Source organism: Corvus brachyrhynchos, unplaced genomic scaffold (genome assembly GCF_000691975.1).
Source record: "Corvus brachyrhynchos isolate BGI_N302 unplaced genomic scaffold, ASM69197v1 scaffold266, whole genome shotgun sequence".
NCBI lineage: Eukaryota > Metazoa > Chordata > Aves > Passeriformes > Corvidae > Corvus > Corvus brachyrhynchos.
The window spans coordinates 1,786,576-1,811,786 of record NW_008238633.1 but is presented as its reverse complement, the minus strand read 5'-3'; the positions used below and the strand labels follow the sequence as shown (position 1 = coordinate 1,811,786).

The window sequence follows — 25,211 nt, the reverse complement described above, 5'->3', positions numbered from 1 at the left end:
CTGCTACTTTCTTTTTGCATTGCTTTGAGGCCTTCTAAAAGCCTTTAGGACCTAACAACTATCTATCTTTATGATAACGTGAAGAGCCAGAATAGAAAGCTTTTCTGTCGTTACTGCTCTGCATAAAGAATAAAGCAAGCAATGGCTCCTTAAAGACTCATCACTCTACCAAGGACAGTAATTCAGATTTTCTAGAGCACTTTCATTGTGCATTGTGACCATTTAGATGGTCAGCCAGGCCTCTGAAGCAGCAAAAAGGGCTGTGAGCCAAAGAAACCCAAAGAGAAAGGGAGGACACCTTTCCCCATAAATCCCAGCTGACAAAAAGCCTCTGGCCAAAAATGCTTCCTGGGGCTGCAGGGCACTTTTGTACTGTTCCCAAGGTCCAGAGGAATTCTCACTTCAGAGTATCTTCACATTTCACAGAAGCCCATAAATCACCAGCTGAAGATGCAGGGGAACTCCAGCAGTCAAAGGCTTTTGCTTGGCCTCAAGAGTTTTTAAACTATTCCAGAGGCAAAAGCAACAAACAGTGCTCACTCTCTCGAGTCCTGCAGCTCTGCACTTTCTCCTGCCAGCCCTTCCTCCACACCATTTTGTTAAGGTTATCACAAAACGAAATTTAAAAAAGCCAACCACACTTTAGGCCTGATTTCCAAGGGCTGTGTCTCACTGCCAGTCTAAGGAAAATCCAAGAAAAAGATGCTTGAAGGCAAGGAACAGCAGAAAGTGTCTCAGACAGAGCTGGCTTTAGCCCACAGGCCCAGAACTGCTGTTAATTCCATACAGGTATAAGACAAAACAGATCACCAGGAAGCTTCTACCTGAGCATTCCAAGTCCAAGAACTACACCCAGACTTAAGAGCACCTTTAGTCTGACTTAAAATAAACACCAGCCCCCCAAAAAAACCCAGACTTTTAAATTTGAAAGAACATTTTTAGACATGGCTAAAAAGCATTTCTTCATGAAACTGAGCTTAATAGTTAAGCTCCACCCCATCTTTGCACACCCCTAAAATTTGCCTATTACTCCAGCAAAGTTGATAGACTGCAAGAATTAATTATTGACTTCTTATGCAAATATGTCTTCTAAACTCTTCACCACTCAGCCAACTGAAGCAAACAGTAAGCAAATGACAGAAAGGCAAGAAGGAAAACCATCCAGTGACTATTAATGGGCAGTGGCAGTTTTAGTTTAACTCTGTGCTCCTTGCCCCCAGCAGCGTTACCTCGATTATCCGGCTGTCTACAGGCATTGTGGTGCTGACCATGTGCACGTTTGGTGTGGATGTGGAGCGCTGTCTTTGGGACAGAGAGCCCTCAGAGGAAGGGTTAGATGGGTTGAAAGTAAAGGCATGAGGTGTAGAATACCTGTGCTGGGAGCTGAGAAGGAAAGAGAGAGAAAGGGAAAGTTGTGGTTATTTTTTTCCCCTCCAGCAAGTGAAAAACACTGTTCAATGTAACCTGTCCAAAAGCAATATACACATAATTCCAAGCAGAGAAAAAGCTGGGACTTACACATCAACTAAACTATTTGGTCAGCTGAATCATTCCCAGTTTAATTTAAGAAATAAATTTTAAAAACTTGAAGATCTTGTCAGCTCACATACTTCATTAGTGTGTTTAGCTGAGGTCTGCTTCTGCTGTTACAAATTTTGCCACAGTTCACCTCAATCCCCATCAAATCATGTTTAATACTCTGACAAAATACTAGCTCTGAAAGATGAATTCAGGACTGTGAAATTAAACAAACTGCTCATTTCAAGCCTGTTAAATGCACAGCTTAAGAGCTAAGCCCTGAATTTGTAAAGCTTTGCAAGACTGTTCAATGGTTTGCACAGAACAGCCAGCAAGGAAGTCATGAAACCCAACACCAGTTAAAAGGAGGCCAAGACTAAAATCCAGCTCAACCAAGAGTTATAAATCACAGCTAAGGCCACTCAGACCATAAGGATCCCAAAACACATATGTATCTTAACTGAAATGGGTCAGCCTTCACAAAACCCTTCAAAACATCTATTAAGTTAATAAGTCACCGTTCAACAACACTGGAAATACGAGTAAGATGGAAAAGATCAATTCCTGATGAAGTTCCCATTAAAGTAAAGAAATAAATACATAGAACCATTTACAAGTCAGCTACGTGCTCTGTGCCTCATTCCTGAACAGATTTTTCAAATGGGTGTAGAAAAAACAAAAGCTGGCCTGCTCTCTTCAGCCTCTAGAATTTCAAGGAAAAGAATACAGGCACACGTTAGGATCAGGGGACAGGCCCCTTGCAAAGGGACACATTTCAGCACTTAAAACTACAGGAATGTTCTCTTTAGGTATTCAGAATTTTCCTTAAGAGGAACATATTTTCAGTTCCCACTGTTCTCTCTTTAAACTCCTATCTGTCATCATAAATATCAGAGCATTATTTTAGTTCATGGATGTGAATCATCCACCATGAGACACAAACCCTTGGATGCACACTACCTGATCAGATAAATGAAATTTGTTCACAAAAATACCAAAAGGGAGCCTTGGATTTTCTTAGGCAGGAAAACAAAGGTCTCCAAAAAGCCTTTAATACCCTACCTTAAGATTTTAAGGCTAAAAATTAAACTATAAAATCTCAACTCAATGTTTTGGTGGATCTAAGAACAAGAAAGAACTGTCTGTGATGAAGTGGTGCTGCTGCCTTGCACATTCATCCCAACCTTCTATCAGATCGCTCTGCTTTGGAGGAGCTGGGGGTCTTTTGTTGCTTTGGATTGATTGTTTTGAAACAAGTGTATTTCCCAAAAGAGAAATGACAGGAAATACAAGCTTACCTAACAGGTATCCGGGAGACAGACTCCCGCATCCGTCTCATTGTCAAGGGAGGTAGTGCAGGGACACCACTGTCACTGATATTTGAATTTGGGAACAATCTGAAATATCAACAAAAACAATTACAGTTTCAACTGCTACACTACCTCCTGTACAATGCTCTTGAAAGCTGAAAATTTACAGGGCTGTTTCTTTGCAGCATGATTAACTTCATGAACACATTCCTATCTTTACATCATGTTTGTCCTCTGTGTACAACTAAAACCTCTGCCTTTAGACTCCCAAAGAAAAGTTCCACGTGTTCTTTCTAAACTTGAGAGACAAAATCTTTTTATATCAGACTTCGGATTTTCCTGAAAGGGTACTTGACACAATTAAGTTCTATTAAAGCCAGGTAACACCAAGTGGCACAAGTCATCCTGCACTCTCTTAGTAGGAGAAAAAGTGTAACTACATGACCAAGTTTAGTTATAAAAAAATTCAATCACTAAGACACATAAAAACAATTACAGGCTTTAACACTTTTGCATAAAAGGACTTCTTCTAACGTAACAATTTTCAACTTTTTGTAACTGGTATTAGGAAAGTATTATCCTTCATCTGTTTTCTCACCATTCACCATTTTCAACAGTGAACACCAACGCTTCCAACAGCTAAAATCCAACTGAATCATGGCCTGGTTTATTCCTACCAAAAGTGTTGTGTGAGAGGAATTGCTGTCCCCCTGTTCAAACAGAGGGCATTAGAGCAACTGCCTGGTCATTCCAGGTATTTGTTTGCTTGTCCCAGAATACTAAAATTCAGAGCAAGAACAAAATGCAGTCAACATGAATGGCCTTCTCCCCTGGAAACAGACACTCATTGCTGGGTGTTTCATGAAATCAATACCCAACTCTGCACACCAACCACGGGGACTGCACTTCCCAACAATCCAAAAGGATCTCTGTGGTAAGAGACACAAAACCAACTGCCACGCAGAATTGCTGCTGCCATTAGAAAGGAACAGTCCTTACAAGAGCTGCCTGATGTTGCTCCAGTCCACACACATGGTTGGCACCTTGGTGCTGCAGTGCTCGTGGAATTTGTAGCCACATGTCTGACACCGAAAGCCATTGAGCAGGAACTTCTGGCAGATGTCACAGAAGGCTAGCTTCAGAAATGTCTTCCGAGCCTGGAAAACACAGCAAGTGATTAACCCAAGCTCATTAGCTCTTCATTAACCGAGATCTAGATCTTCAAACAGAAGAAATAAACAACTATGCTAAAATGCTATCAGAGCCCCCAGACTGCTACTGAGTTTAAAACCACACTTGAATATTCTGGCATGGATTTCCAGTTTGGTTGGAAACCTGGAAAGTTTAGAAACACTGAGGGTTTTATTTACAAAAAAAAACCAATCAAGGAAAAGAAAAAGGACAAGTGTTCCGTCAAATGCAAAAGCAATGTTCTTGCTCAGCAAGGTGACAGAGCTGTGTGAGCCAGGAGCTGGGGTTTTTGTTTGTTTCCAGTAACACTAAAGAGGTAGAAGAGGATCAGATCAGAAGGCCCACCTCATTTTTTTTATTAGTCAAAACTCTTGGTGTTTATGATTAACCAATATCCCTTGCATGAGAAATAAATTCCTTAGTAATTAAAACAGTCTAAGGAACTTCTACTTTTTTAAAATGGCAGCCTACTTTGCTTTTTTAAAAGCTTCTGAAGTATGAAAAAAGATTCAAATGAACCAAGGGGTTTCTTCTTCCAGAACACACTGGGGAGGAGGAAGGCTCCAAATTTCAGCTTCTTCCAGATCTGGAGAAAAATACTCATTTTCTGGTGACCAACTGCAGATGGCATTTTCTGTAGTTTTTTTTTAAAATGTAATGTAGACGTAAAGTGACTTTCAGGTTTTGTAAATCAATCCTAACCTTTCATATGGATGTCAGTGACAATCCTTTAGGTTTGCCAGTTGGCACAATGTATTTCTAGAACAAAACAATACAAAGGCTGAAATATAGAAACAGAGTTCCTTCCCAGGAAGGAGAACATATTGCAAGGTACAACTGTTAAGAGATGGGCATTATCTCTTTGTAAACAAAAAAGAATTTTAAAAAAAATTTAATTAAAAAACCCACAAAGCACAAAACCACCTTCTACTTATTTGTTCTGTATGGAATAAATAATCCATTTCTGAGAAGGAACTACAAACTAAAACCTTTCATTCCCCAAAGGACACACTGCCAAATCACAAGGCAGCATTAACTCACAAAACAATGTCATGGCCTGCAGAATTAACAGCACCCCGAATATGCAGTACAAATACCACCAGTCCAATAAAGCTGCTGAACTTATCCAGCCTTTTTGACTGACGAGACAGAGATTGAAAATGCAAATTTTCTCCCTTTACTGGACTCTAAAGATGTCGTTATCTTAACACAACAGTTACAGACATAGGCATTTATATAAAATGAAAATGGCAATCATCAGACCTGTGAAGAATATGCATGTTGTGAGCTTTGACAGTCTCTGACACCTGGGGATCACCAGGGTAATAAATACAATTCTGGCATTTCACTGCAAACTGATACTTAGCCAATTCAATTGGTGGGGAGCGGGGGTGAAGGAATCAACCACAACTTCTGAAAATCCCTGTGTCCAGAAAGCCAGAAGTTATCTAATGCCCAAAGCATTCTTTGGCCAAATATGTGGTTCAATGGATGCAACTGACACCAGAATACAGAGCAGGAAAAGCTTACAAAATTGTGTGTGGTGAGGGGGACGTGATCAAGGAAGTCCACTCGCAGCTCCTCTCCAATCAGGGAGGCAGCATCTGTGTTCCAATCCAAACGCACTTTTTTTCTGAAAGAGAAAATGGGGACAACAAAATCACTTTGGAGATAAGCCTGGCCTCATCAACAATTATGTTTTGTGAGTTTTCTTGAGTAAGCTGAAAACAAATACCCAGAAAAGCATGGCTAACTTCTTACAGTGAGCTAGACAGATCTCAGTGTCTTTCACTCAAAAAGTCAGAAGCAACCCGGAACACATTGCAAGCCACCTGTTTTTCTGCTCATTTTTTAACATGTTATTTATACATAATATTTGACATAGAGCACCTAGAAGGTTTAATGGAGTCACAGAAATACCCTTATAAATGTAACAGGAATTATGAGTGACTCAGTGACACAAAAGCCATTATCAGGTGCTTGGGTACTGACATGACTGGTGACCCCAGAATGGCCTCAGTTGCACAAAGATGTAACCCCACAAATGCCTGAGGCTACAGGGAGTTTTAAACCCAAGCCTTAGGAGGCGTGAAGTTAAGTGCATTAACTCCATGAGACACCTTCACTCCCTCAGCTTCTAAAACAATCATTTGGTATTTAATAGCAGCATCCCCGGTCCTACAAAAATATAAGGAATATCTGAAGTGAGATTGAAATCCAAACATTGGGAAGTTGTAGAGGAATATAGAGCCTTAAAACTGAGCACACAGAACTGTTCAGGGAAGTGGGCTAAGAATCACTAACACTGAATTTACCAACTACAAATGCAGCAGAGAAATGCACCTCAAATATGAAGGAAGGCATCAGTTCATCTAGAGCACAGCACAACCCTCACCAAGGGGCTGCAAGCACTTCAGTGAACCCCTCCATTTTAAGTATTTTCAATATTTAGCTTTGAAACAAAAATAAAATTGTAATACTCAGGAAGCTGACAGAGTTACCCTAGAAGAGGGCAAAGAAAGCATAATGGAAGTGTTCACAACCAAACTGCTTTTAAAGAAATTAGCCAGAGGGGAAGAAAGCATGACTGCTGCTATTCCAAACCCAAGATCTTTACATTCTCTGGGTGGAAGTTTCACTCTTACCCTTTTGGTTCAGCAAGAAGTCGAAAAACTGCGCAGCACTCTGGCTGCAGACCTCTTACTTTCAGTGCCTTCATGAGACAGTCATGCAAGGTCATCCCATTTCGCACATTCACCTGTGGCCAAAGGAAAAAAAAAGGCAACAAAACATTTAGGCACTGACTGCACAATTTCTTTAAGCTTTTCCGGGAACGGAAGACCATTTTTTCATTTTCCTTAGAAACTCCAGGAAAGCTGCACAAAGTGCACTTTTGTGCACTCCTGCAAAGGAAGTTCTGAAGCCCTTTTATAACTTCTCCATTTCTTACAATTACTAAATTTCTATGAAACAGGATTTTACACAAGTAGCCCATAGAAGGAATAGAAATGCAGGCAAATAAAGTTACCTCAAGTACAGAAAAAGGCTTAATTTAGATTTCAGGGAACTTTGGGTAAGACTATTATTAGGTACACTGAGCTCCAAGAAGCTGAACAGAAGTGTTCCCTCAAGAAGTTTCACTTCAGCTTTAACCCCCACACTTCACTGTGGGCATCCAAGTGAGGAAAATGGTGACAGAACTGTCATACAGGCATCATTGTTTAGGTCAGCCAACAACTGTCTTTTAATATGAAACATGCTCATGTACATCAGAAAATTCACAGCACTGAGGCAGCGAATCCACAGCTTCTCAGAATACAGATACAGCGCATGTTTAAAATATATCCTCTAAAACCAACCAACTGCTGACCATCACTTGATCACAGTAAGACCCTTCTGAAGCTGGGCATTTCTCATGCCAGATCCACGTCCCAGTGGCAGCAGTGGGATTCTGAGACAAAGGCAGCACAGACTCACCACGGTGCGCTGCTTGTTGGGCAGGAAAACACGGATGGTATTGCTGGTTTTGGAAGTATCCGAGATTTTGCCATCATCGGACGCCCGGCGCTGGTAACCAAACTGCTGGACAATGGTTGGTGAAATACAGTTGGGGCCATCAAAGACAGAATCCTTGAGCCCAAACCCATTGCTGATGGTCTTCCAAGCTCCCTGGATGTGCTCCATTGATGCGGCCTACGGAGAGAGAGTCAGGAAGATGGCCATGTCCGTCACTCGAAGTGGTGCTTTCTCCTCCTGACACAACGAACCTCAGCCTTTGCTGGAAGCATCTGGAGCTGCACTGCCTCGTGATGTGATCAACCTACACATGCAGGGTACAGCTCAGCCACAGCTGCACAATCAGCCTGACTCTTGAAGGCATTTGACTTTCTACACACAAACAGAGCACGAGGAATAGATGTGTACCTCCTCCCACTGCACCTCGGGGTCACAGGAGCACTTCACCACGTTAATCTACATAATCAGTGTCTGAGGGGCCTTCAGGAAGGCAGCCAGATCACAGAATCACAGAATATCCTCAGCTGGAAGGGACTCACAAGGACCATCAGTCCAGCTCCTGGCCCTGCACAGACCCCCCCAACAACCCCACCCTGGGCATCCCTGGCAGCGCTGTCCCAACACTCCTGGAGCTCTCGCAGCCTCGCCTGGCAGCGCTGTCCCAACACTCCTGGAGCTCTGGCAGCCTCGGGGCTGTGCCCATTTCCTGGGGAGCCTGGGCAGTGCCCAGCAGCCTCTGGGGGAAGAACCTTTCCCTGCTCTCCAACCCAAATCTCCCCTGACATAGCTCCAGTCGTTCCCTGGGTCCTGTCCTGGCTCACAGAGAGAAGGGATCTGTAGCTGCAGGCCAGAACAACAGTCCTATAAACCAGATATGCCACACAAGCATTAGCCCAGACTGTTAAAGAAAAGAGGCTTAACAGGAATTATAATATAAAGAATTAATTAAGGAAACTGGTTTTGTCACTGATTTTGGGGGTTTGGTTATTTGGGTTTTTATTTAATACTATCACAATTTACATAGTATGAAAACAGCAAAAAAATCTCTCAACCCTCACACGCACTATGCTCTGTTACACTTCAGCATCAATAAAGCCTGGGAGAACTGGGATTGTTCAGCCTGGAGAAGAGAAGGCTCCAGGCTGACCTAATTGCAGCCCTCCAGCACCTGAAAAGAGCCAACAAGAAAAATGGAGAGGGATTATTTACAATTAAAAGGACAAGGGGGAATAGCTTCAAACAGACAAGGATTAGGTTTAGATGGGATACTGGGGAGAAACTCTTGGCTGTGAGGGTGGGCAGGCCCTGGCACAGGGTACCAAGAGAAGCTGTGGCTGCCCCTGGATCCCTGGAAGTGTCCAAGGCCAGGCTGGACACTGGGGCTTGGAGAACTATGGAGTAGTGCAAGGTGTCCCTGCCCATGGCAGGGGCGGCACTGGATGGGCTTTGAGGTCCCTTTCAACCCAAATACTTTTATGATTTTAAAAACATCTTCCAGTGCAAGGACACAAAAAACCCCCTCCCCTGCACACTTCCAAACCAGCACACGTTTTTGCACATGCAGGGACAAAGGTATCATTGTATGTTTTCCCCAGCTATCCCAACTGCAATGCAGCTTGAACTCCAAATTATATTCAAACATCGTATTCAAAACTAAGCAAAACCAAAGTCTGTACTGAAATCAAACAACCTAATTCAGAGCAGCCAACACTACATTACTGAACACCTGTCATCAGCTGCTCAAGTCTCATTTCATGTGTGGTCCTGCACCTCCTTTGTTGTAAATTATTTGAACCCTCCAATACATTTCCTTATGTTTATGTCAGAGAAAAGCCAACGGTGTTTGTTTCACTGAAAAAGTTAAAACAATGGAATTCTTGGATAAAAAAGATCTCTACTAATGTTAAGTGTCCATTCTGGGGTGCCCAGAAGGATAAGCTGAATTTCAGAGTGTTTTCCTTCACAGCACAGCTCTGAAAAGCCATAGCTGCATTTGCAAGTAAATTTGCTCCAGACCTAAACCCAGCTCTGACCAGCAGCCAGAAAGGAAATGTAACAAAGTTCCAGAGAAAGGTTTGGTTTAGGTGAAGTCATCACCACTGCATGCAAACCCCAGAGCAGCAGAACTCTCAGCCTCAAAGAGAGCTTTCAGCCAGTTCCTAAATATCTCCTTCACTGACACGGTACACAGTGACAACATATCCTCACCTTCCCTCCTGCCAATCCCTGTCATTCCTGAATCCATCAGCTGTGCAGGTCCAGTTGTCCAAAGGTGCCAAATATTTAAATGCCAGTAAGATTTAAAACTCAATGCCCAGTCAAAATCTAACAGGACTGCCATATTTGGATTTTTTTTTTATTTTTAAATCTATGGCATATAAATTTTTAAAAGAGTTTTATATTTGATGTAAAAAGGGAATAAGGAATAGGAAGACACTGAGATACTGTGAAAAATGGAAGGGAGATAAAATTGAGGAATACAACCAAGTTCACCACACATAGGCACCTACAACATCTTACAATTCCCAGGCATCAGGAAGGTGAAAAACAAGTTATGTTCAGTTGCAACACCCATATAATGCACATGGCAGCTGAAGGAGTACCTACTTAGATGGCAGCAATAAAAACTGAGATAAAATGTTAGATAAGAGGGGAAAGATGAAACCCAGAGAGCTTCCCTTAACTTACCCCCTATGGGAAACTCCTTTGTTTCACCCTTCCAGGTAACAGATGAGACAAAACAAGAAAAGGAGCTCAACTTGATTTCTCTGCTGAGAAGGCGAGATAAGGAATGGCAGGGCAGCCATCAAAACCCCCTTGTTGTCCTTGCTGATAGAAGCTGACAACAGCCCAACATTACAGCCTTTATATTTAATATTTTGATATGCTGCCAACATTTCCTGAAAAACTCCAGAGAAAGCAGGAAATGACAAAGAATTCAAACTTGCATTTTGACAAAAGATAAGCTTCATACCAAAAAAGTTACTTCCCTGCTCTCAGGGTATTCTCTCTCCCAAACACTGCACACTGAAGCACAGACTGCCAGGGAAGATCACAGCAATGTATTTTAAGGTTGTTGCACACACAGAAAAACATAGACAGCAACTGCTATCAGCCTTCTGTATATCCACATGTCAGTTCTATCTTTAATTAGGCATTTGCATCCTTCTCTCCCAGGATCTTTGCCTCAGTAAGTGCTGGACAGTCTCAAGACTGTGCACATCTGGCACAATCCTCCCCTCCAGCAACACCCTGCTCTCTCTTGCCACTGTCCTTTATCAGTGGGGTTTTGCCATCTTTTTTGGCTGAGGATTGAGTTCCTGGCAGTCTGGGTTTGCTCACAGATGTCGAGAGTTCTTTTCCTAGAAAGTGGATGTGCCACACACACCATCCTTAGCTCTCCTTCCTTCCTAAACTGAGGGCTCTAGGTTCTACTTGTGCACTCAAGGAGGAGCCAGCACTGAAGGGAACAGATGAGAACAGAGGTCAGACCTGGCCTGGAGCTGACAAAAACCTGCCAAGTGGCCTGAGGGTGGAGGGGCACAGGAGAAGAAGGGGAAGTTTAACAGATATTCAGTCTCCTGGGGAGAGACAGGGAATCCCTGATGGAAAGTTGCTAAACCTGCTCTGGCATCCACTGTACAAGGGCTTGCAGCTGGAAAGGTGGAGCTTGTTGAAGAAACCCTAATTGTCCTGCTGCTGACTCTTGCAGCTATTCCCAGACAACCCTTTGTGGCTGACAAGAGGTTCCAGGGCCTCACAAACACCTCTTCACTCGGGCCAGCAACAGTCTGGTTGAGAACACTCAAATTCTGGTAGTGCATGGGCAGCCATGCTCACTTGTCAAGCCTTATTCCAAATTATTATCATGGAAGAATAGACAGCCAGAAAAGCTGCTGCCTAGGAAGTGATTTTCAAATGACTTACACCTTTCCTCTGCCCTCCAGTGCATAGAAAGCTGGCTTAAAATTTATATTAATACATACCAAACTATCCCCTTGGAACTCCAGCAGCTCACTGCATGCACAGGTATGAGGGAAGAGAATTAATATGGAACCTAACTGACCAGCTTTGAGCTGACAGAACATAACATTTAATGACACAACCTAATATTGCACAGCCACACACAATTTCTAGCTCATTCAGGGAGCACTGAACAGGCACAACAGCAGAACAAAGCAGGCAGACCATCTCTGGACACAGGTTTGAGTCCACCTCAGCAGGTAATTCACGTGCAGAGCACAGCCCACCCTGCAGTGTCCTGTAACCTGGGCCCTGGCATTGATTTGTTTATTCCCTTTGGGTATTTTGCTCCAAGCAGTAATTGATTAGAGGCATTTTTACTCACTATGCTCATTTACTCCAGCTCCCCCAAGATCCACACCAATCCACTCCAGTGAAAAGATATTTGAAACTATGTTCTAAGGAGAAATTTAATTTAAAATAAAGGAGGAAAGATTTTACGATGATGCCTTCATAATTATATTCTTCTTAGGTTTGTCTATTCCAGAAAAACTAGCTTTTCTCTCTTAAAATTAATTACAAGCATGTTTCTGAAACATAATCATTATCAGATACTGGATTTATGTTTATGCCATGCTCAAATAATCCACTGCCAGCTGGATATTTTCATGCATCTTTCTAAAAATCATCTTCAAATCTTTTCTTCCTGCAGCTCATCACTTCCATGAAAATGCCTTCAAACAGCCTTCCTACAACTGAAACTGCAAGAGCAGCATTCAAAGAATATTTTAAGATATGGAAGTAGATCGGTCCTCTTGCAGATCCACAACTGCTGGGAAACTGATACAGATTGGTTTCACATTAAATGTTCAGCCTAAGCAGAAAAAAACCATCATTTACGCCTGCAAGTCCCCAGCAATACTGCACACTGTGACCAAGACTGCACTTTTCATCAGTGCTTTTTGCATACATTGCAGATCCTGCTAATGAATCATTGGAACATGTATCAAACCAAAAGCACGGATTGGCTCTGGAATGTGCACATCTGACAGGAACAAATTCCTGGAGATCAGTCACTCATACACAATCAATACATTCATGTCATTCATTCCAATTCAAAAGGTACTGCAAGTTACTCTGACTTTTTCCATGACCAGGACAAATTGCTGGTCTGGACTGTTAAAAATTTCAGTCTCCCTCCCTCAGAAATGCCAGAACTGGGACCGAATTAGGCTGCAAGTTCACATGTTACAAAGCTAAACTCTCACTACAAAGTTTAGGTACTTTGTGCTTTCTTTTTTCTGAAACAAACACCAAAAAGCCCTTAGAAATATGTTGAAACAGTCCCCCCTGCCAACACACACGTGCTGCCATTTTTATCCACACACAGTCACGTTTCATGGAGTACATCTACAAAGGCAAAACAGCACAGAACAAAGTCCAGAATCTATTTCAAAATACAAACTTTTGTCAGTAAATATAAGCTTGAAAAGCTGCTTAGAAGAAAAGTTTTCATCTCCGACACAAAAAGATCAATGATCCATTTAACTGTGGCCTTTTCTCCTCCCATACAGTAATTATCAATTGATTTAATATTGCTTGGGTGACTAATTATCTGGGGGAAAACCGGAAATTCAAACCAGACAAATCTCTGTTATGATCCATACCAGTATTTTTTAAAAGTAGCTTTTCAGAGCAGTAGAGGATAAATAGGGACCCATTCCTATATCAATAAATAAAGTTGTGATCCATGGAAATATAAATGCAGGGCATGAATTAGGATCAGTGTAACAACCCAGGCAGATCCCTCTAACATCTACAAGGTTGGTGCTTTTCCTTCATGTGTCCTTCATTTCAAGAGATCAATGCCAAAAAGCAAACTCCTGCCTAACACAACTGACAAAAATTAAAAATTAACAGAAGGAAAGTCAGTGTTCAGGAAAAAAAAAAAAACCGAACAAAGAACAACCAGTACTGAAACACATACAATTTCTGCCTCTGATGTTCGGATCTTGGAAGTTATATTTTCTCTTTTTTCTTAATTTATCAAAACTATTCTGTTCTTAGTCACTACTTCAGCCTTCAGGAAAAAAATAACACTGGTTTTCCAACAAGTAGGCCCTACAGTAAGGAGGACATAAGCAATACAACCCTCAACCTGCTTTTAGACTTATTAATTGGTAAGATTAATGCCTTTTTAGCGAAAAGCTACTTTCAGAGTGAAACTCTGGCTAGTAAGCACAAACCCAGTCAGACTACCTGGCTGCAGCAGGCTGTACTTTGGGCTCTGCTTAACAGGAATTTGTCACCAAAACAATCTGCACCTTTGGCCACTCTGTGCCTGCTCTCTGTTGGTTGTAACAGCTCCAGAATACTTTTCCCAGCCAATTCTCAGGAAGATCTGTTTGGTTTGTCCTTTCCAAACAGATCGTTCCCACGTCAGTCACCCATTTCTTTCCATGTGATATTTCTATGAAATTTAAATATGGAGCTCTAAGCTTCCCTATGAAACCACAATTCCTACATTAGAGAAACAGGAGCACCGAACACCCAGAATCCAAAGCTTTCACTTTGGGAAAGCAAAAAACCAATCCCAAGTAAAAAGAAAAATGCAGCAGGTGTTTCTAAGCAGTCAGAATGTTTTTAAATTGGATTTAAGTACAGCTGCTGAGTTTATATAGATTCACAAAGAAGTTTATGAAATTACTATTGAAACAGTAGGAAAGGAAAAAGCAAGCAAGGAAAGTGCACATATGTTTTATACAAGTTTTGCTATCAAAGCACCAGAACTCTGCCATGGAATAAAACTTCCACTTTTTTTTAGTACAATATTTTGTAATCTTTTTCTCTAACGTGCTCTTAACATTATGAAGACTACTAAGGCTGAAGTGATATTTAAGACGTTCTCCTTTTTTAATTCAGCAAATTCAAACTCATTACTAGAAACAAAAAGGACTGAACACTGCTTTCTTATAGCTGATTGTATCAGAATCACATCATATGACAGTCCTGTCATTCAGACTTCTTGCTTCTGTGCCATTATGTTAAATTCTTCCCAGGAGAATTCTCCAAAGAGAGATTTACAGAGACATCTCTTTAAAATGGGGCTTGCACTGCAGACAGAAGTGGGACTACAAGTGTTTTGTCTTTACATGGTCAAAACACTCTGGACAAGCCTTTTTTTTCACCCCAAGTCTCTCAATCAAGTGCACATACCTTCCCAGCCATGTGCCTATCTGCATTCTGCACTTGCTCATTCTCCAATTGTTTCCAGTCTGAAAGCCCCAAACTGTGTTTGCAGTTGCCTGGAACTCATCCACTTTACAGCAAGGATGAAAAAAGTTACTCAAATGTCAGCAATCCACCAAATGCCCTTCCCACACAAGTTCTCAAGGATTAAACAAAAAAGTGACTGAGAACCTCAGCACAAAGAATTCCTGGCTCTGTCCTCCCTCGGTCGCGTGTAGGAAACGCAGCAGCATTGAGGACACCAGCACTGAGAATACCCCAGATCTACAGCAAGCTCAGCTTGGAGAGAAGGAACAGCCTGAGGATTATTAAAGAAGCTGCTGGGAGCTGTGCTCACATCACACTGTACAGAGAGCCTGCATGGTGCTGTTAAACAGCACTGCAAAGCACCAGGCAATGCTGAATTACCTGTGCATCCCAACAGGATGATCTGCCCCAGCCTGTCCAAGAGCCAGGTGCTCCCTGCTTTCACTCAGGGCAGCTCTCAGCCAATAAATCGATTTAATTAAATGTGGGCTCTGTGCCAGGCCTGCAGTGCCACGTGGAGGTCAATAATGTGATTCCAAGAGCTGGGACATGGAAATACCCAGACGGGCAGAGGGCAGGGCACAGGGACAAGCACCTAGCCACTCTTGGAAAGGGCCTTGAGAGAGCTTCTGGAGGAGATAAAATGAAGGATTCTCCCTTGTATTTTATAACAAAATGCACCTGGGCATAGTTGGATATATCTTTCCACAACATAATGCCTGGACAGCTCTAACAACTTTATTTTCTGGGTTTGTATGCACCTGTATTTGCAAAGAAACTTGAATAAAATGGCAAATAAAAACAGAATGTACTTAAATATTAGAGATCACATATTACAAACATTACTTAAGACTATGTCAAACATTTACTGTCCTGAGAGCCTCCAAAAAGAAATTATGCTCCATTTTAACATTATCTTATTAAATACACCCATGAAATTACAGTTCTGGTTTGGGTGGGTTTCTATTTATTTAACAAAGCGCCATACCAGCCATTATGTTTCAGACATAGAGCTTTCAGATAATGTCACAGACACAATTTACATTAGGTCTGGATTATTCCCAACTGATCTGCAGTTGTGTGGAAAGGCAAATGCCATTTGGAGAAGACAGGCAAACATCAAGAGCTGAAGTTCTAAACTGAGGAAGGTGAGGAAGGGCTTTTCCCCTGCAAAGCAAATACCCAAGGAGACTGACTGAAGTAAGAGCTTAAGTTAAATACACATTTCTGATAATGCAAGCCCTGGAACAACTGTATGTTCCATATCAATTTTGTGGTATTTTTCAAAAAACAAGAAGTGAATTTTAGCAGCAGTGCAGGAATACAAGCACTGAGCTTGGCTGAGCCAAGTTTCCCTTCCCCCAGGAAAGGTCCAGGCACCTCAGAAGAAAGAATGGGCCAGGATAAGGAGGAAGGGCAAGATAAAAGAAAGTTATTTATACCTTTAGCTTTCCTTTCAGCAAATGAAGTCCTATGACAAAAGGATGAAGCACATCATCTGTGGAAGACAACAAAAACAGAAGTTATTTACATTTTAACAGACAAACATATACATGCACTACATACCAAATAAATAACAACAAAATTACTTTGTGAGTCACATCAGTGATAAATTATCATCCTTCTACTTTCAGAGTTTTCAGGGTCTTCCAGCCTTTCATTATTTTATGCAGCATTTCAGTGTAATGAGACACAGAGTGCAAGGCCAGACTGCAGGACAACCAAATGCTACCAGCACAACAGCATCTCATTCTTATTCCAGAACATCATGAAAGTCTTTTATTGCTAAAAACTCACCGAAGTAGAAATTAAATAGGAGATGAATACTCCCTACTCACACGTCAGTTCCTCACTTAGCCAAACACCTTGCTGACTCACAAATGTTGACAAATCTTGCATACAAAACAGTAACAAGCAGCCAAGCCTCTGAAGGCTCTCTGTATCTTGCATAAAAGCACCAACTGTAAGAGGAAGAATTCCTAGGGAAGCTGAAGAAATCTTGATGGGATCCTCCCCCAAAAAGCTTTTTCTTCTCCAGACCAGAAGTCCCAGCTTCCTCATGTCTTTATAAGAAATACAAGAAAAAAAATCAAGAAGAGATCTTATACTGCCAGCTCACTTTTGGTTAGAAGTATCTTCTCTTCTGGACAGAGCAAGTAGGGAAAAAATTAAAATAAATAAACAAAAAGAAGCTGCAATGATTTCACCAAGACAGCAAACTCCCAAAGATTAACAAGAAATCAGATGAAAGGGACCTCCACCTTGAGCCATTTTTAAAGTAAAGTCTACTTACAGTATGAGCTGTGAGCTTACCCTGCTTACTACCTAGCACACCTGTCTCCAACAAACATTAAGGAATGTGGCACATAAAATAGTGTAAATATGCCTTCAAACATGGAAAAAGATAAGCAGGGAGACTGGGGAGAAGGAAGGAATTCTGTTTTTCTCACACCAGAGGAAAAGGTGAGATCTTTAGTTACAACCAAATACAAAAGAAGACAATGAGTCAGTAAGATGGATGATGTTACATGAAAAAGAGGAGGGAAAACTGATGGGGAAGGGTAGAGACTTTACAGAATGAAAACCTAAAGCATTTTTACTGTAAAATCAGCAGGATTTTTTCATGGAAAAATCAAGAAGAGACAGCACAGCATAAAATACATGCGATGGGCTGAAGAAGAAGCAGGTGCAGTATTTCCATCTGCCACCAAAGCAATAGTTGTAAGGCAGGAAAAATTACTTATTTTTCTTGACAGATAAGAGACACATGACAAAAAAAAAAAAAAGGTAAGAACATTTGCTAATAGAACTGGCAACAACAAGGGTTTAAGAAGTAAAAGAGCTGCCAAAAAGCCCAGCTGTTACTGCAGATGTGAGATTCAATTAAACCTGACCAGAATTGTTCATCTAAGACAATGGCAAAGCCAAGGGAGAAGAAAATCACTGTGTCCTGGTGGAAGTTTGCCTCCTTGCAGGATTTCCACCTGAGATGCACTGAGGAGTAGGAGAAGGAGCAAGGCCAGCAAGGGCCTGTAAGGGGAATGCTGAACTCATACAAGTTAATCACTCATCACACTTTGGTGTCAAACCATTGCTTTGGAAAAATTCTGCCCCAAATAAACTTCTAAATGCACAAATAGCCAGGACAAAAGCTTGAGGTTTGGGGTGTTCAGTGTTGTCAGTCACTTCTGAACTATAGATATTGATGGTTTCAGAAAATACACCTTGTATTTGAGATGAAGTAACCACAAATGTCAGACATTTCAGCACTGTAATTCAGGCAGCCATACATCTCTATGTGATACTTGTGCCACTGAACCCCAGTGACAAGTATTTGGGTAGATACAGCATTTTGTCACTGGCAGTGCTGATAACTTATTCCCAGAAAAAATATTAATTTCCTATAGTGTGAAGGAATCACCAAATTAAAATTTATCCAACATCAACCTGGCCTTTTAGAAATTAGGACAAAACCTCCTACTCCACTTATTCCTGGGCTACACTGTTAATCCCCATCTTTAAATTTCACATTGCCTATTTGAAGTCCACATGAGAAACCAAGAAAGACAAAACAATCAATATACAAAGGTACCCAACATTAAAAAAAACCCCTCTGCCAGACACAAAATATGCAAACAAAAGTGAAAGAATCTCTTGTAGTCACAGCTACAGTATTATCTGTGCTGACAGAACAAAAAATATTTTTCAGTGTAAGACAGTTTTAGTGTCAATCTGCCCAATTTTATTGAAAATTTTCTTCAGAGCATACAGCACTTCTGTAACAGAAAATTATTCCAGGTACTGTCCTGTAATTCAACATCACAAGGGCAGATCTTACTGGAATAGGTAAAAATAGCACCAGTGAACATGCCAAAGGACAGTCTTTCCACTACAGGGGCAGTGCTTACATTGCAACATCAGCTGGCTCTCTTTTTATAACCTCTTGATTGCCAGTGAGCGAGTTACACAGTCAACTTAAAAGGTTGGCGAAATCTAAGAGAAAGCTCTGAGTCTCTGAGCTGAAATCAATCCACTGTATCACTGACCCCAACCCCCTGCTGCAGCACACTGTTATTGCCTGTGTAAGCCTTCTAGCTGCTCCACAGCCTTCAGCACAGAGGGACAATGTCATTCAGAATACAGCGGATTTCTTGTCAAATGTCAGCATAAAATTAGAGGCTTGCACACTTTGTTGCTCCTTCTGGCTGCAGCACACTGGCAGCTCCTTCGTTTACTCCATTCTCTGCCAGCCACACGACCCATCCTCTAAAGAGCTCCCTTCATCCCATTTCTGCAGACCAGCCAGCCTGGAACAACCCCTCCCCAGCACTGAACCCTAAATGGTTTTTTTTCCCCACATAAAGATAACAACCATCACAACCTGAACAGTTAAACTGTGAGCCCAGTGATCAGACAAAGCCAGAAATGTTGTTTTACCAGAAGAGACTCTGCTCCACAGCCAGCAGCTTGACTTCCAGGTGACCAAAACTGCTTAGCTTTCTAATTAGGCACCAGGGAAACGTGCACCCTCCCAGCTTCAACACCACAAACAGGTTCCTGCCTGCTCACCCTACAGATTGGGATTGATTGGACACAGCTTTCCAAAGTTATTGGAGGCAGATGGGGAGGGAAAAGAAAGCTTGGGAAAAGCAGGGAGTCACTGAGCTTGCACAGGTACTCTCACACTTTTCTGCTTCAATCTGAGAAAAACTGACTGATCATCAACAAATTTACCCCACCTTAAACCTGAAAGTCCTGGAATATCAGACATGTTTGTTATTTGCACACAGTGGCCCCAGTGCTGTGTGTTTATTTTAAGAACTAAACATCAGTCTCATGCAAATTCAAGAGTAGAGTTTGGACACTTTTGCCATACTTTTAATACATGAATTTTACAACACAGGTTTCACCAAAAAAAAAAAAAAAAAACAAACCAAACACATCAAATTACAACAGAAAATGCACAAATAAAGAGCTGAAAAAATATTGTAATGGGGTTATCCAATAGATTAGATCTGAAGGAATTCAATTACTATCAGAAATCATCAAAATAAGGAAAATATTAACCCAACAGTAGTCTTGGAATTAACAATTGCTAGGTAAATTCGGAACTTCAGGAATTGGAAAAAAAAGGACTGTGAAGGTAGAGTCACATCCCATGCCATTTTTTTGAGCACCTTTCAGAGAAACTTTAGAACAAAGTTTCTACAGCCAAGTTTACACAACTCCAAGTTACCATGTATCAAAATACACCTTTTCAAGTGAAAGTTGGAGAGGTCATACAGACACTCTTACCTCCACATTAAGTGGAATTAAACTCCACTTTACTTTCCCCTTTACGAGAAACTTTCAATAGTGTACCTTCTACGATAATGACTTGGAAACAACATAAATAGCATTTTTTTTTGGGTAGCAATAAATTAGGAATTGGAAAAAAAAAAATTAAAATACGATTAACCAGTATTTTTTCTTCCCAGCAACACTTCCACCATTGAAGCTTCCAGTCTAATGGTCCCCTCTATCTGTTCTTTGCAGGATTCTCCTTCTGTGTTCCTGCATTTCTGCAACAATTCCATGCAAACAAAAGGGAGGACATGGCATCTTCACCTGCCTCACCATGCTCCTTTAGTTTCACCAAAAAACTCTTATGTAAAATCTCACACGTTTCTTATACACGAAGAAAATTTGAATAAAGAAAATAGCATGGTAATTTAGTCATCTCTACCACAGGCAGCAAGTGAGTAGAGAGACAGCAGTGCCTTTTGTGGTGTGCTAATAGACTGAAACACCACCATAAAATACTGAAAGTATGACTAGACTTTGAGCAAACACTCTTAAATGCCTGAGAACAAGAAAGTGGAATATCCAAAAGCTAGAACATATTACTGATACAGCTGACAGGGACATACACTGGAAGCAAACTAAAAGACACTACAGAAAAAGGAAAACTGGTCATATGTTAAAGTATTTCAATATATACCTTAAATGTTTTCCCCTACAACAGCATCAGACACATCTTTCTTCTAGTTGTGCACCATCCTGCATCTTCCTCTTGTTAAACTCTCAGCTCAGTGTTCCTAAAATCCTCACTTTCAGAACTCCAGCTTGTTCTACAGTGAAAAAATTTATATAACAGAAGACTATGATGGGGGCTCAGAGCCATTTTTAAAAGCCTGAACCTCTGAGCCAGCTTTAATTAATCTGGTTAACCCCACGCCACACCCAGCTGCGAGTTAGTGAAGCAACCTCCCTCTGCTTGTGAACTAAAAATACACCAATGGCTCAACTGCTCCTACCGATACTACGTCTTTGCATCGGAATGCCCCATTAATTAACGCCCTTTTGTCAGCTGCTTGTCAGAACTGAAGCATCTGAGGGGCGAACCAATGGCAGGTACGCAACGGGAGTGAAATCTGCGAGGAAGCACTGGCACAGCAGCGAGGGAAAACAGCAGCACCCCGTAATCAACGCAGCATCTGCAGAGCCACAACACAGCGAGGGAGAGACTGCACGGAGCAACGAAACTGCGAGCAACATAAAAGGGGGCTCAGGTCACAGGAGCTGGAGATACAGGTCTCATTGCAGATCTCCAGATAGTGCCCAGAAAACACGGCACAGTCACTTTCACGCTCACCACATGCACAGATTATTCGCAAGGCAGTTTTCCAGCTCTTTTGCCCGAAGTTAAACAGTTCTGATTTAAGCTGTGCTCTCGCTTTGCTCCGTTGCTGCATCCAGGATGCGTTTGGAGCACCACAGCAGAAACGGCAGAGCTGCCACACCTGCAACTGCAAATAAACGCAGCGACCAGCACTTGCCACCCTGCTGTTCTACACAAATCGAGTCTTGCTGTTAAAACCTTACTCCCAGAAGCAAGCAAAACCCACTGGAAAATACACAATTCGATCACGTGGACTACATCACTTAAAAGCCTGAATGAATAAAGAATACTTATGTAAACATACTGTTTATTAATTATCAGTTCTAACTCCTAGCTCTGAACTCTACCAAGAAAACGCTTTTCTCATTTACAAGTGACTCAAGACCAGCACTTTGTTTACCCTCATCAGCTATGTGCACTGCAGCATTTCAGTACACAAGATGACCATATTCTATTAAACTGTAAAAGGTCAGTACACACTGCTGCAATAAAATCAACTTTGTGTAAAACAGATGACATTTATAGTACAAACACAATATTCAAGTCACTAAAGGAATAAACGTGCGCCAGCTGCTTTTCAAAGCAAAAGCGTTGTTTACAAAAAAACAGCGCACGCAGCAAGAGCCAGCAGAGCTCGGAGAATTATTCACAGAACTTGGGCCAAAGTAGACTTTCTTTTCAGAAAAAGTAAGAACATCACTAAACATGGGTTACCCATACAGAATAAATTGTATCTACTTCATGCTGTCTCAAAAGCCGTGAGCTAATTCACAGTCACTGCTAACATACCATGTTAATTTAAAAGTTAGACTTTTTAGCCAAGTCCCTACTGCTACATCAACTCCTCTCTCAATTAATTTGTAGAGCTGACCAAATGTTTCCACAACCTTATTCAATACACAGTGGATATTATTTCATACCAGAAAATAGCAAAGAGTTTTGTATAAGCAACTACACAAAATCAATCAAACCTGGTACAATGTAGATGTAAACATCTGTTTACAAATTAAACTTAAGTGAAACTTACTGAAATCATGCTTCAATCACCATGCTTGAAATCTGGGAAATCACAAGTTTTCATCTTGTTTTGATGACTTTTGTTGCTTCCCCAAATAAAGATAATTTTGACTTACACAATTTGATGGCTTTATTATAAATAGAACTCTAAATACTGTTTTTCGTTACACACTCTTTAGATTTCAGTGCTTCTAATTTAGAAGATGATCCAGGAACTTATTTCTTACAACACAATCATCCTTTTCAATCATTCGTTTCTACCTGAATTGCCATGAAAGTTTTGGAAACGCAGCCGCACAAACCCCATTATCTTCATTCCCTGGGCATCTGGTGTTAGGTGATTGTGGCAGCCAACTGCCCTGCCCCTCCTCCAGAACTCTGGGGTATCTCTCATTTCAACTAAAGTTAAGCAGAGGCACAAAGAATAGGACATTCCCACAGGATATTGAAATAGGAAGGCAAAGTATGAAGGAATTCCTTGCTCTCCATCAGCCAGGGCATCACAGCAGGAGCACATCGCCACATAAGGAGCCCAAATCCACGGAAATCCCTCCCTCCTGCCCAGCTGGCAGCCCAGGGAGGCAGGACAAGAACGTGACAACATGGGAAGGGAAGGAGGAAAACAACCGGGGAGTGTTTAAAGCAAGAGCAGAGGGGTGCTGGAGGTGTGACAGAGGTGTGGCAAAGGGAACGACTCTGGCAGCACAGAAAAGGACAGAGTGTGCAGCAGAGACCCAAATACCACCCTGCACTGAATTCGACTGTGCAAGTTCATTTGCTCTACTAACTTAATTAGCAATATAAAAACAATTTAAACATCCTGTATCCAGAACACAGAAGTGAGTGCATCAACTCAACTCCTGCACTGAATCTTGACTGAAGGCTCCTTTACATAAAACAATTCAACCTAACAGCTTTTGGTTCCCATCTCCTACAGGAGCTTGGAAACCAACAGCTCTGAATTTAATGTTTTCCAGCAAGGAAAACTCGGTTTTCTTCTCAACTCCTGGTTTTCCAACAGTGCAAAGAGCCACATAAATAATCTGGGGGGAGGAGGGGAGTACATGTCCCAGAAGAAATTACTGCTGATTTAGCGTACCAAGAAGTGCTGACCAATGATTTCCGTGGGTCATGTTTGTGGTTTAGAAAATGAGTTATTTTAATAAGACGTAGTAAGTTCAGGCCCTTGAGACAGCAGTGACTTCATATGTAATTTGAACAGAATGCACTGTTGGTTAAGAATAAAAAATGGAAAAGGAATTCAACTGAAAAAAAATGTTCAGATCTTCTTTGGAAAAAAGAAAAAACAGGCATTTTTTCTTCCACTTCCAGCTTTTCTTTCAAAGCAGGTTAATCAGCAGTGTTGCACAATAAGTTGTTCAGTCCTGAAGATAATAAGAATAGCAACAAACCATATGAAAAACATATTCCAGGTCTCTGAAAGCATCAATGCTCCAACCCAATGATGCTACTTCACTTCTGATTTAATAATCTAAGATTAAATTGCTTAGTACATTAATCAGTCACCATATTCATTTCATGAGCATACACAGAGATCCCTACCTCTTTCATGATTAATTGCAGCCTTAGGGTTTGCCTGCAGAAAATTCTCATTAAGACAAACCAAACTAAAGCCACTTCCATTCTGAGTGGGTGTCCCCAGAAGAGATTTAAGAGAATTGCCTGGAATTAACTCTCACATTCATCAACTCAATCTCTCCTTCTGCACCAACACTGCAGACATGTCATGAAGAATAAGCATGCCCATTCCAATGATATCCTAGTTCAGCACAATGCAGTGATCCTTTAGGCAATATCTGGAGCTGGGTTTTTCAGAAACATTAAAATAAAAGACATTTTCAGATATTTTAACTTGGCTTCAGTTTTGGAAAGATTCTGAGTTTTACACCACTACAGAGCCTCCTGTTTTGCACACCTACAACCTCCAGCTGCAGCTGGAACACACACTGTGCTGCAGCAATCCCACTGCAACTGGTTCTGCAGTCTCACTGGCCAGCTAAGGTCCCTGCATTTATGGATGTCACTTCAAGGCTAGGAAGAAAAACAATTCTACACAAGTCATTTGGCCTGTCACAGGCAAGATGAAGAAGGGACAGCAGTGGGACAGGCAGGTTATTGGTGTGTGCAGTCAGGCTGGAGATAAAGAGAGGCAGGACAGAGCACAGGGCTGGAGCCCGGGCTCTGCAGGAACACCACTGCTACCTGGCAAGGCTGAACAGCTTACAAGAAATCCCGACACAAAACAATCTCCTGCTATCAAATTCTAACTGAATTTCAGTTACAAAAAATAATCAAGCAAGCAATTCAAACCCAAGAATGCCCGAGCAGAAAGAATCCAGTTGTGCTGATACACCTAAAGGCTTTTTCTACTCCCAGTTCAGCAGACTATGGATCACAGTAACAGGAGGGTCAGGGAGCCCCGCTGGAAGCGCAGGAGTGACAAAGCTACAGCATCACAGCAGGGACCCGAGGAGACCGGGCCAGCACAGCCACGGCTGTGGGAAGGGCACAGTTCCAGCTGTGCGGGATGCTCATCCCACTGCTCATCCTCCCCTGGACAGTGCACGGCTCCAGCTGTGCGGGATGCCCGCTCTCACTCTCCCTGCACAGGGCACGGCTCCAGGGCTGCAGGATGCCCGCTCTCAGTCTCCCTGCACAGGGCACAGTTCCAGCTGTGCGGGATGCCCGCTCTCAGTCTCCCTGCACAGGGCACGGCTCCAGGGCTGCGGGATGCTCTC

The 25,211-nt window shown here is 41.8% G+C and overlaps 1 protein-coding gene across 7 annotated transcripts in view; it reads right to left on the bottom strand.

The window, feature by feature from the left end:
- The window catches only part of RAF1 (Raf-1 proto-oncogene, serine/threonine kinase), a 65,163-nt gene that overhangs the window by 11,991 nt on the left and 27,961 nt on the right, over positions 1–25,211 (bottom strand). For 5 of the 7 annotated variants that reach the window (XM_017737306.1, XM_017737305.1, XM_017737302.1 and 2 more), the window contains 7 exons: positions 16,217–16,272; positions 7,497–7,712; positions 6,665–6,777; positions 5,550–5,652; positions 3,828–3,985; positions 2,817–2,915; positions 1,230–1,383 (listed from right to left, as the gene is read on the bottom strand). In XM_017737306.1, coding sequence (XP_017592795.1) covers positions 1,230–1,383; positions 2,817–2,915; positions 3,828–3,985; positions 5,550–5,652; positions 6,665–6,777; positions 7,497–7,703 — 834 coding nt within the window. In that variant the 5' untranslated portion in view covers positions 7,704–7,712; positions 16,217–16,272. Of the gene's footprint in view, positions 1–1,229; positions 1,384–2,816; positions 2,916–3,827; positions 3,986–5,549; positions 5,653–6,664; positions 6,778–7,496; positions 7,713–16,216; positions 16,273–20,754; positions 20,780–25,211 lie in introns of those variants that run through there. The other 2 variants (XM_017737307.1, XM_017737304.1) reach the window with 2 other exon arrangements.